The 13,153-nt window shown below is 40.4% G+C and overlaps 1 protein-coding gene across 1 annotated transcript in view; it reads left to right on the top strand.

Moving 5' to 3' along the window:
* LOC106590053 (cadherin-12) overlaps nt 1–13,153 on the top strand; it is a 230,390-nt gene that overhangs the window by 157,332 nt on the left and 59,905 nt on the right. Inside the window, exon 5 of the mRNA XM_014180561.3 lies at nt 6,402–6,569. Within this exon, the coding sequence (XP_014036036.2) occupies nt 6,402–6,569 (168 nt within the window). The remainder of the gene's footprint in view (nt 1–6,401; nt 6,570–13,153) is intronic.

The raw sequence follows: 13,153 nt of genomic DNA, 5'->3' as shown, positions 1-13,153 counted from the left end.
AGTAACCAGATTAAATCGGGTACGTTTTTTATCCAGCCGTGTCAATACTGCCCCCTAGCCCTAACAGGTTAATTACAGTTACATGATTAGTTTAATCACGTAATAATTATTACAGAGAATTTAGTAGATAAAATAACAGTCTTCACCTTTAATGATACTAAAGACACAACACTTGTTAAAAGAAGAATGCCAAGTTTTGTAGCTGTGAAAGTCTAATAGGCGGGCAGATGTTTTTTAACATTAGTATGGGCAAGGTGTTGTTTTCAACTTAATTACACATTATCGATCCGAATAAACAAATGAGCGAAATATCTTGATGTGATTACAGGGCAATGGATTAGAAACAGTGACACGTGATAACTTCTATTTCTTTACTGTGGACTGATAAAGTTCTCTATCAATGCTATACTTCTTTGCTAAAGCAGGAAAAACAATCAATAATAGCGCCTACAAATTACATTTCACACACCTCAATACTAGGAAATTGGGTTTAGGCCGGTTAGTGTATGGCAGCAGTTAAATTCTGTAGCTAGTATAGTCATATAATTACATGTGTGCAGTGCTCACAGCTTTGTCCTCTGGTAAAATGTAAATTTAAACTAGAAAAGGGCATTACCTGAAGAAAATGTGTGTGCTTGCTTGTCTTGAAGGAATTATGGTGTGAAATAGTAGTGGTAGTGACTGCAAACATAATGATAGTGGGTCTGGATCTATGCCAGTGTCAATGGATCAGCACCTCTTTGACCCTGCCCATCATGCGTATCCAGGGGCCAACTGGGGCCAGCGAGCATCAGTCTTATAATAGACAGCTAAGTGTCAAGAACCCTACAACACTCTAACCCATATGTATTTGCTGTAGTCTACTGTTCGATACAGTTTCTACTTCTATTAATGTGTCCAAAAGTCAAATTGTCTGTGTTATAATTTAGATTTGTATTATGTATTTTAATCTGAAATCATTTGAAAGAAAATGTATGTATGTCACTGGAGAAAAACAGTATCCTCAAGAGTCTTGGTTGAACTATCTGTTATTGTGCAAAAAGTTTTTGAATCTCCCGCTTTTAACGCCCCTTCTCCAAAATAGCAGATTTTTTTGTTGGTAAAGGAATCAGAAAGGATTGCCCCATGGGAGGCAGAGACTTCAGCACACTGATGTGGTCCACATTCATATTGGTTTAATAAACTGAAACGACCGGGGGCCAGGTCAAGTCTTTTAAAGAATGGCACTTGTGCTTCTTCCAATACTTTGCTCTGGAGTGCTCTCTTTCTCAAAAGTTCTCTCTTTGTTGTTTCAGAAGAACTGGTTTACTGTTCAACATCCGATAAGCAGGGGGTGGGGATGCGTTCGAGATGTTTTTATCCCACTCCTGGTGGAACAAAGAACTACTGTATGTAATAAAATACTTTTAAAGAATTCTCAAGAAAAATATATTGTTATTGGTCTTAGAGTTCAGGCTTTTCGCTGAAAAATAGCTGCATCCCAGTCAGAAAGTTTTGGTGAGGGGCATTATAAACAGTGAGAGTTTTATAGCAGCGAGGTTTAGAGTGATGCAATGCAGCCGGGTTCATTAAAAGTTTTTAGTTTTTTTGTGAAAATGTTTACTTTACTATAGCAGTCAAAGGTTAACACAGCTGGGCTGCAGCTGTTTTCTGTCCTCCCTCCTCCGTCCTCTCGATTCCTCTCGGCCCTCAGTCGGAACAAGATGGAAACCGATTATTATTAGTCATTGTTTGTCTCTTCTGAGTGAACATAGCCATATTTCTGCTCTCAGTTTCACATGGCCATATTCTTATCCCCTGATATTGGAAATCCTTAGGGCCTGCAGCGATACTCAATCAGATAAGTGGTTCTGTGGTGTGAAAGTCTGTTTTTGTGTGTGTGTCTATCGCCGTGGTTGCCAAGGAAGTTAGCTGGAGTGTGAAGAGAGACAGTGTCCCTGCAGTCCCATGAGCCACTTCAGAATGTTAATGCAGGCATTATGGTGTGGAACTGGCGGGCTGAAGAGTTCATGGTTTACTACCAGCTCTCTCAAACTCCCGATCAACAGCAAATACTGACACTCTCCTTATTTCTCCTCATATGCCACTTGGCTTTTTATATCTGAGCTCTGAGCAAATGATGCAATGGGTTATAAAAAAAATGTCCAGGTCAAACTGTTGACCCTGTTAGATTTAAGGAGATCCTTTGTATGACACCCATGTCATGAAGACTACACTTCCCTCCAGAGTCCATTGCTCCAAAGGACCATGGGACGTCTCATTGGCCTTCTTCCCATGATGCATTTGGCTGAGCCAGAGCGGTAGACCCTTAAACGCTTTCAGCAAGCACATCTAATAATAACAAGTATGTTGAATTTCAGTAGTTGTTGCTTTCAACAAGCACACCTAAAAATAATTACAGTAACTGTATTCTGCACGTGGAACGAAACAGATACTATACCATGGTTAAAATGCAATAGATGGTATTTTTTACACTGATACAACATAGAGCAGATTATCTTTTAATGCTCAAACAGAGATTACCATGGAAAAAATTAGAACCTTTAGCACAATGTCCACAATGATAACACAGTTCCAAATGGGCAAAAAAAAGAAGAGGGGGGGGGAAAGAAAAGGAAATGGATCACGTTAACCATTTCCAATGTGATATCACAGGGAGAAAGGGAATAAGGAGAATCTATCACAGATCATGCCTTTCCACCCTGGAGAGTATACAGAACACACACTGTGACTGTATTTCCAATCTGATGGCGAAAAAACTGTTAAAACAAATGTTTGCCATGCTGAGCTTGCCTCTACAGCCGAACATACATCAATGCAGCCGAACAAACAAGAAGGAGAGAGGGAAACGAAAAGAGGGGGAAGGAATCACATGCCTAAATCACCATACACTTCACAGCATCCTCCCTCCCTGCTAGAGCCTGTATCCAAAAAACATGAGAAGATTGTCAAAAAACAACATCCTTTGTTGCACACGCAGAACACAGGATTTTAGGATCAAATGTGACATCTGTCCTTTTCATGTGACTGATGGGGGAATATAAGAAAAGTAAATGTACATCTTGCCCCCTTTACATATCTTCTATCACGCTGACATCTTCCAATCTGACCTGGCCATTACTCTGCTGCATATTTGCTCTGATCTCAGGGTCCCTCAAAGCCTCACTAAGTTCAGTATTGAATGTCAAGTGTCTCCACTTGGTGAAAACCTCTATTTCTATCTATCTCATCAGAGTGTGAATTACACCATGACATTTGGGGGGGTTCTATTGAGTGCATGAACTTATGTCATTTAAAGGATAAAAATTAATTACCTTTTAATGTGTCATGAACATGACCAGTCATATATTTTAATCTGATAGCCAAACAAATCACTTCACAAAGTAGGCTACCTGTGCATGTTCGTCCACTCCAAAATTATTCCACCAACTAAACTGCATGTACACTCATGCCATTTGATGAATGGAAATAGACATCTGTTTACAAAACACCAGAAAGTGTGCATAATGACATTCAGCGATTGCCATTGATTAGGCCTATATTCATTGATGCGTCTTGCTGACGAATTGACCTTTTTTGTAGACTGAAAAGTCGGGATACCTGAAATGGGGCTGAATCTGTCCTGGAAAAAAACTGGATGGTCACCCTAACACACATGGTGAACTTACTAGACCAGGCTACAATGTGTATTACCATGAACTTCAAATAGGCCTACCGGTAGCCAGTGATGTGATGTAGTGGTAAAAAAATAGGTGGGTAAACTCTGATTGCAGGTTAAAGTGAAAAAAGTAATGCTCCCCATACTTTTAATGCATTTTTCTAAAAAAGTGGGTTAACAGCGTTTAATTGCATTTACCCTCCACTAGGCCTACACCACTGCCGGTAACCTATCCTCTCAACCGAGACAATTTTTCACACATGAACACATGCAGAACAGGTAGCCTACATTCAATATAATACAGTACATGAGTTGAATCAAAACATGTTTCACACCCTAGTTCGTGAGTTGTCCATATTCACAAGTTAATGCTTGGAGTCTTCACAGATCATGTGACATAAAACACTACCTTTCTTTACTTACATTAATGACATTTACGACAGTGTTATTTGTAATTATTAAGCATTTAACAATTTAATTTGAATATTTAACTTAAACCCGGTATGAACCATGGATCTTTGAGATCTTGAAAAATGCACTGTAAGTGTAACTATGCCTACGTAAAACATTTTGCTGTGAAAGCAGTTCTCATGGGCACACAAATCCAAAATAATGTAGGCCTATGCCATTGCAAAATTGAATGCTTATAACCGAAAGTTAACCTCTTTTAACATAAAGAGTCACCTTATAGTCAGTCTATCACAGTGCAATCCGTTTTGTCACCAAAGCCCCATACACCACCCACCACTGCGACCTGTATGCTCTCGTCGGCTGGCCCTTGCTACATATTCGTCGCCAGACCCACTGGCTCCAGGTCATCTATAAGTCTTTGCTAGGTAAAGCTCCGCCTTATCTCAGCTCACTGGTTATGATAACAACACCCAGCAGATATATCTCACTGGTCAACCCCAAAGCCAACACCTACTTTGGCCACCTTTCCTTCCAGTTCTCTGCTGCCAATTACTGGAACGAATTACAAAAATCACAGAAGTTGGAGACTTATATCTCCCTCAATAACTTTAACTTTAAACATCAGCTATCCTAGCAGCTAACCGATCGCTGCAGCTGTACACAGCCCATCTCTAAATAGCCCATCCAATCTACCTACCTCATCCCCATATTGTTTTTATTTACTTTTTTGCTCTTTTGCACACCAGTATCTTTACTTGCACATCATCATCTGCACATCTATCACTCCAGTGTTCATTTGCTAAATTGTAATTACTTCGCCACTATGGCCTATTGATTGCCTTACCTCCTCACGCCATTTGCACACACTGTATATAGACTTTTTTTCTATTGTGTTATTGACTGTACGTTTGTTTAGTCCATGTGTAACTCTGTGTTGTTGTTTGTGTCGCACTGCCTTGCTTTATCTTGGCCAGGTCGCAGTTGTAAATGAGAACTTCTTCTCAACTGACCTACCTGGTTAAATAAAGGTGAAATAAAAAAATAAAAAAACAGGCCAACTGTTATTAACGTATAGCCTACTTGTTGGATGGATTGGATGTGCATTGGTGTCTAGTGATATCCAGGAAAGAAAACAAATATCGATAGAAAATAATAAAGCAGATTAAACTACTTCTGGCCACGGATGGCATGGAGAACACCTGAAAAACAAAGCAATTAGCGCTCTATTCAGCTTACTGACAAAAGCAAAAATAATTAATCAACGGATAAATCGAATGCATCGGAATAAAGGCATAAGCTATTTTTATTAAAGATGCATGGCAAACAAATTACGGAAATTAGGAAGTACTGTCACGATTGTCGTAAGTAGTGGACCAAAACGCAGCGGGAAAACGTATACTCATCTTCTTTTTTATTTGAAGAAGGAAAACAAAATAAACATGTATACAAAAACAAACGACCCCAAACAGTCCCGTCAGGTGCAACAAACACAAAACCAGGAAATAACTACCCACAAACCCCCATAGAACAAACACCCCTATAAATAGGACCTTCAATCAGAGGCAACGAGAAGCAGCTGCCTCCAATTGAAGGTCAACCCAATAAACACCACATAGAAATAGACCAACTAGAAAATAACATAGAAATACACTAACATAGAACATAACCCATACAACCCCAAAACACCCTAAACAAACACCCCCTGCCACGCCCTGACCAAACTACAATAACAAACAGCCCCTTTACTGGTCAGGACGTGACAAGTACGAAGGAAAATATATGCATAAAGGAGCTCAGCTGAGGCCGAAATTCAGCACTTCTGTGTGGATAGCGCCGCCACATAGAAATAAATAGTTGAACCATGACAGAGAGGTGGGGGTGTTTGTTAAATTTTAATATTTACCACTGTAAAACATATTTACCACTATTTTAAGAAAACTGAGAATGGTTAAATAGCTATATTTAGAATGACCCCCTCTCCCCCAAAGTTTGACTTTTGGTGCATTTAGGGGAGCTAACCTCTCATTCAAGGGAGCTGAGCACCCCCTGGCTCCCCCTTAATTCACACCTTGACTTCAGGTACATTAATGCACCTCTAAGTGTAGGCTCTTTCTAAGGGGGGTGCTACTACCTAGGTCATTTGTACATTTGAACCCTCTAGCAGAAAAAAGGGGGCATCGAGCAGCAGCGCCTTAACACTCACCTTGTCGCATCTCTATTATAATGTCTCCACCTATCCCCTATTTGGACTGCACAGCTTATGTGACATACAAGTAAAATGCCTAGATATCAGCCATTTTGACATGTTCTAATGATACCATGTTGTTGTTAGGTATAATAAGGACGGCCTTGCCGAACATGGACCGTGAGGTGAAGGAGCAGTACCAGGTGCTTATCCAGGCCAAGGATATGGGAGGTCAGCTGGGAGGTCTGGCCGGGACCACCACCATCAACATTACCCTCAGCGACGTCAACGACAACCCACCAAGGTTCTCCAAAAGTAAGAGAGAGAGAGAGAGAGATTCAAATAGGGTCCTGTTTGCACACACCACTCGAGGGAGGGAGGGAGGGAACTCTTTGTTATTTTGTTGCTGCTGTTGTGTGTATGAAGTTTGCTTTACATTTTTACATTTCGGTTTCATATTCATAATATCGGTTTTATTATTGCCGTTTCATATCATGATTGAATAATTGATTATAATGCTGATGCCCAAAGGACATATTGTTATGTTCTTTATATTTCTTCACTATATGTTATTTATTTTATAGCTCAGTACCTTGCCACATCCAATTAAACATACTTAGAAATGTACCTTCCATTAATTAGTTCTTCATTATTTAAAGGGAATTTCTCTGTTTTCAGTTGCAGTGCTGTTTAACTCAAGACAGAGTCAGCATGAGAGCTGATGCCTGTAATAACATTTCTGTAATTAAGTATATACTTTAAGATTCCAAACAAATCATTTAAATTAAATTGTTAATCAGTGCACAAGAAACTGGAGGCAGGCCAAACATGCAGATTGTGTTATTTTGAATTTTTATTCATTTATTGATCTATGAAAATCTAAAGTCAGCATGTTTGAACAACATCCATACATTTATACATGCATACATACATACATACATACATACATACATACATACATAGAGTTGAAGTCAGAAGTTTACATACACCTTAGCCAAATACATTTAAACTCAGTTTTTCACAATTCCTGACATTTAATACTAGTAACAATTTCCTGTCTTAGGTCAGTTAGGATCACCACTTTATTTTAATGTGAAATGTCAGAATAATAGTGGAGAGAATGATTTATTTCAGCTTTTCTTTCTTTCATCACATTCCCAGTGGGTCAGAAGTTTACATACACTCAATTAGTATTTGGTAGCATTGCCTTTAAATTGTTTAACATGTGTCAAACGTTTCAGGTAGCCTCCCACAAGCTTCCCACAATAAGTTGGGTGAATTTTGGCCCATTCCTCCTGACAGAGCTGGTGTAACTGAGTCAGGTTTGTAGGCCTCCTTGCTCACACACACTTTTTCAGTTCTGCCCACACATTTTCTATGGGATTGAGGTCAGGACTTTGTCATGGCCACTCCAATACCTTGACTTTGTTGTCCTTAAGCAATTTTTCCACAACTTTGGAAGTATGCTTCGGGTCATTGTCCATTTGGAAGACCCATTTGCAACCAAGCTTTAACTTCCTGACTGATGTCTTGAGATGTTGCTTCAATATATCCACATAATGTTCCTTCCTCACGATGCCATCTATTTTGTGAAGTGCACCAGTCCCTCCGGCAGCTAAGCACCCCCACAACATGATGCTGCCACTCCCGTGCTTCACAGTTGGAATGTTGTTTTCGGCTTGCAAGTCTCCTCCTTTTACCTCCAAACATAACGATGGTCATTATGGCCAAACAGTTATATTTTTGTTTCATCAGACCAGAGGATATTTCTCCAAAAAGTACGATTTTTGTCCCCATGTGCAGTTGCAAACCGTAGTCTGGCTTTTTTGTGGCAGTGGCTTCTTCGTTGCTGAGCGGCCTTTCAGGTTATGTTTATATAGGACTCGTTATACTGTGGATATAGATACTTTTGTACCTGTTTCCTCCAGCATCTTCACAAGGTCCTTTGTTGTTGTTCTGGGATTGATTTGCACTTTTCGCACCAAAGTGCGTTCATCTCTAGGAGACAGAACGCGTCTTCTTCCTGAGTGGAGTGACGGCTGCGTGGTCCCATGGTGTTTTTACTTGCATACTATTGCTTGTACAGATGAACGTGGTACCTTCAGGTGTTTGAAAATTGCTCCCAAGGATGAACCAGACTTTTTCTGAGGCCTTGGCTGATTTCTTTTCATTTTCCCATGATGTCAAGCAAGGAGGCACTGAGTTTGAAGGTAGGCCTTGAAATACATTAAAACGAGTCCTATATCAACATTACCTGAAAGGCTGCTCTATAAGCGCCATAAAAAAGCCAGACCATGGTTTGCAACTGCACATGGGGAGAAATGTCCTCTTGTCTGATGAAACAAAAATAGAACTGATTGGCCATAATGACAATCATTATGTTTGTAGGAAAGTGGCAATCACAAAGCCCTGACCTCAATCCTATAGAACATTTGTGGGCAGAACTGAAACAGAATGTGCGAGCAAGGAGGCCTACAAACCTGACTCAGTTACACCAGCTCTGTCAGGAGGAATGGGCCAAAATTCACCCAACTTATTGTGGGAAGCTTGTGGAAGGCTACCTGAAATGTTTGACCCAAGTTAAACAATTTAACCTCTATGGGCTAGGTGGGACGCAAGCGTCCCACCCGTGGTGCACTCCATCAACAGCAGGTGCATTTCAAGAGCAGCAAATTTGAATCCAAATAAATGTCAAAATTGAAATTTTTCAAACATACAACTATTTTACACCCTTTGAAAGATAAACATCTCCTTAATCTAACCACGTTTTACGATTTCAAAAAGGTTTTACGGCGAAAGCATACATTTAGAGTATGTTAGGACAGTACATTTACAAGAGTTGTGTGTAATGTTGTGCCAATTCAAAGACAGGCGTCACCAAAACCATAAAATCAGCTAAAATTATGCACTAACCTTTTACAATCTCCAACAGATGACACTCCTAGGACATTGTGTTAGACAATGCATGCATTTTTAGTTCTATCAAGTTCATATTTATATCCAAAAACAGCGTTTTACTGTGGCGTTGATGTTCAGGAAATCGTTTCCCTCCAATAACCGGCATTCAAGTCAGCACCACAAATTAAATAATTAAAATTAGAAAACATTGGTAAAATATTATATTGTCATTTAAAGAATTATAGATTTACATCTCTTGAACGCAATCAACTTGCCAGATTTAAAAATAACCTTACTGGGAAATCACACTTTGCAATAATCTGAGCACTGCGCCCAGAAAAATACGCGTTGCGATACAGACTAGCCGCCATGTTGGGGAGATCTAAAATCGAAAATACTATGTAAATAATCCATTACCTTTGATTCTCTTCATCAGATGTCACTTCCAGGTATCACAGGTCCATAACGAATGTAGTTTTGTTCAAAAAAGCTCATCATTTATGTCCAAAAATCTCCGTCTTGTTAGCACATGATCTAAGCCCGCCGGACTTCACTTCATGAACGAGGGGAAAAAATATATTTACGTTCGTTCAAACATGTCAAACGTTGTATAGCATAAATCATTAGGGCCTTTTTTAACCAGAACATGAATAATATTCAAGGTGGACGAATGCATTCTCTTTTATAACGTATTGGAACGAGGGTACCCAACATGAACTCGCGCGCCAGGTGTCTAATGGGCCATCATCGTTCCATGGCTCTTGTTCGGTCAGATCTCCCTCCAGAAGACTCAAAACACTTTGTAAAGGCTGGTGACATCTAGTGGAAGCAATAGGAAGTGCCAAAATATTCCTCAGCCCCTGTGTTTTTCAATGGCATAGGTTTAAAGGTAATACAACACATCAGGTATCCACTTCCTGTCAGAAAATGTCTCAGGGTTTTGCCTGCCAAATGAGTTCTGTTATACTCACAGACACCATTCAAACAGTTTTAGAAACTTTAGGGTGTTTTCTATCCATATATAATAAGTATATGCATATTCTAGTTACTGGGTAGGATTAGTAACCAGATTAAATCGGGTACATTTTTTTATCCAGCCGTGCAAATACTGCCCCCTAGCCCTAACAGGTTAAAAGCAATGCTACCATATACTAATTGAGTGTATGTAAACTTCTGACACACTGGGATGTGATGAAAGAAATAAAAGCTGAAATAAATCATTCTCTCCACTATTATTCTGACATTTCACATTCTTAAATTAAAGTGGTGATCCTAACTGACCTAAGACAGGGAATTGTTACTAGGATTAAATATCAGGAATTGTGAAAAACTGAGTTTAAATGTATTTGGCTAAGGTGTATGTAAACTTCCAACTTCAACTGTATCTGTCTATATAAGGTTCGAGAGTTGACAGTGCATGTTAGAGCAAAATCCAAGCCATGAGGTCGAAGGAATTATCCGTAGAGCTCCGAGACAGGATTGTGTCGAGACACATATCTGGGGAACGGTACCCCAACAATTCTGCAGCATTGAAAGTCCCTAACAACACGGTGGTGTCCATCATTCTTCAATGGAAGAAGTTTGGAACCACCAAGACTCTTCCTAGAGCTCGCCGCCCAGCTAAACTGAGCAATTGGGGGAGAAGGGCCTTCGTCAGGGAGGTGACCAAGAACCCGATGGTCACTCTGACAGAGCTCCCGAGTTCTTCTGTGGAGATGGGAGAACCTTTCAGATTACAACCATCTCTACAGCACTCCACTGATCAGGCATACATGGTAAAGTGGCCAGACGGAAGCCCGCTTGGATTTTAAAAGGCACATGACAGCCCACTCGGAGGAATGTCATCTAAAGGACTGGATGAAACCATGGCACAATCCCTTGGGTGAAGCATGGTGGGGGCTGCATCATGCTGTGGGGATGTTTTTCAGAAGCAGGGACTGGAAGACTAGTCAGGATCGAGGGAAAGATGAATAGAGCAAAGTACAGCGAGATCCTTTATTACCTGCTCCAGAGCGCTCAGACTGGGGTGAAGGCTCACCTTCCAACAGGACAACAACCCTAAGCACACAACAGGACTGGCTTCGGGACAAGTCCCTGAATGTTCTTGAGCGTCCCAGCCAGAGCCCAGACTTGAACCCGATCGAACATCTCTGGAGAGACCTGAAATTAGCTACAGCGCTCCCCATCCAACCTGACAGAGCATGAGAGGATCTGCAGATAAGAATGGGAGAAATTCCCCAAATACAGGTGTGCCAAGCTTGTAGCGTTATACCCAAGAATACTCAAGGCTGTAATCGCTTCCAAAAGTTCTTCAAGAAAGTACTAAGTAAAGGGTCTGGATACTTTCTAAAAAACAGATTTTGCTTTGTCATTATGGGGTATTGTGTGTAAATTGATAATCAAAAACAAAACAATGCCAAAAATAAAAAAATAAAAAAGAACAGAAAGCGGTGCGTGCAAATATTCAAATATGACCCTGTGATGTTCTTCCACCATCCCCACACTCAGTTTGTGTGTTTGACATTTCTATTGATTCACCCCCTTTGCTACGAAGCTCCTAAATAAGATCTGGTGCAACCAATTACATTCAGAAGTCACATAATTAGTTAAATAAAGTCCACCTCTGTGCAATCTAAGTCTCACGTGATCTGTCAATGATCTCAGTATATATTTACACCTGTTCTGAAAAGCCCCGGAGTCCGTAACACCACTAAGCAAGGGGCACCACCAAGCAAGCGGCACCATGAAGAGCAAGGAGCTCTCCAAACAGGTCAGGAACAAAGTTGTGGAGTACAGATCAGGGTTGGGTTATATAAAAATATCAGAAACTTTGAACATTACACAGAGTACCATTAAATCCATTATTAACATTTTTTAAGAATATGGAACCACAACAAACCTTCCAAGAGAGGGCTGCCCATCAAAACTCACGGACCAGGCAAGGAGGGCATTAATCAGAGAGGCAACAAAGAGACCAAAGATAACCCTGAAGGAGCAACAAAGCTCCACAGCAGAGACTGGAATATCTGTCCATAGGACCACTTTAAGCCATACATTCCACAGAGCTGGGCTTTATGGAAGAGTGGCCAGAAAAATAAGCAAACATGTTTGGTGTTTGCCAAAAGGTATGTGGGAGACTCCCCAAACATATGGAAGAAGGTACTCTGGTCAGATGAGACTAAAATTGAGCTTTTTGGCCATCAAGGAAACCGCTATGTCTGGTGCAAACCCAACACCTCTCATCACCCGGAGAACACCATCCCCACAGTGAAGCATGGTGGTGGCAGCATCATGCTGTGGAGATGTTTTTCATCGACAGGGACTGGGAAACTTGTCAGAATTGAAGGAATGATGGATGGCACTAAATACAGGGAAATTATTGAGGGAAACCTGTTTCAGTCTTCAGGAGATTTAAGATTGGGAGGGAGGTTCACCTTCCAGCAGGACAATGACCCTAAGCATACTGCTAAAACAACACTCGAGAGGCTTAACCTCTCTGGCGCAGGCGTGCCTCGACAACATCCGGTGAAATTGCAGAGCACCAAATTCAAAATACAGAAATAGTCATAATAAACATTCATAAAAATACAAGTGTTATACATCGGTTTAAAGATTAACTTCTTGTTATTCCAGCTGCTTTGTCAGATTTCAAGAAGGCTTTACGGCGAAAGCATACCATGCTATTATCTGAGGACAGCACTCGCTTACAAAAGCATACAAACATTTTCCAACCAAGTAGAGGAGTCACGAATGTCAGAAATAGTGATAAAATTAATCACTTACCTTTGAAGATAAAGTCCCTCTTTATATCCCAAAAACTCATATATTAATCCTCAGGTTGTCAATTGTCTAAATAATCGTTAACATTTCAACCGGACAATAGCGTATTCAATAGAAAGAAACGCACTGCATGCTTCCCCAGTCCCCTGACAGAAAGATCTCATTCTTCTTAATTTTTCAGAAAACAAGCCTGAAACAATGTCTAAAGACTGTTGACATCT

This window comes from Salmo salar, chromosome 29 (genome assembly GCF_965601325.2).
Source record: "Salmo salar chromosome 29, fSalSal1, whole genome shotgun sequence".
NCBI classification, from domain to species: Eukaryota; Metazoa; Chordata; class Actinopteri; order Salmoniformes; family Salmonidae; genus Salmo; species Salmo salar.
The sequence above is the reverse complement of the archived record's forward strand: the minus strand, read 5'-3'. Positions and strand labels throughout refer to the sequence as shown.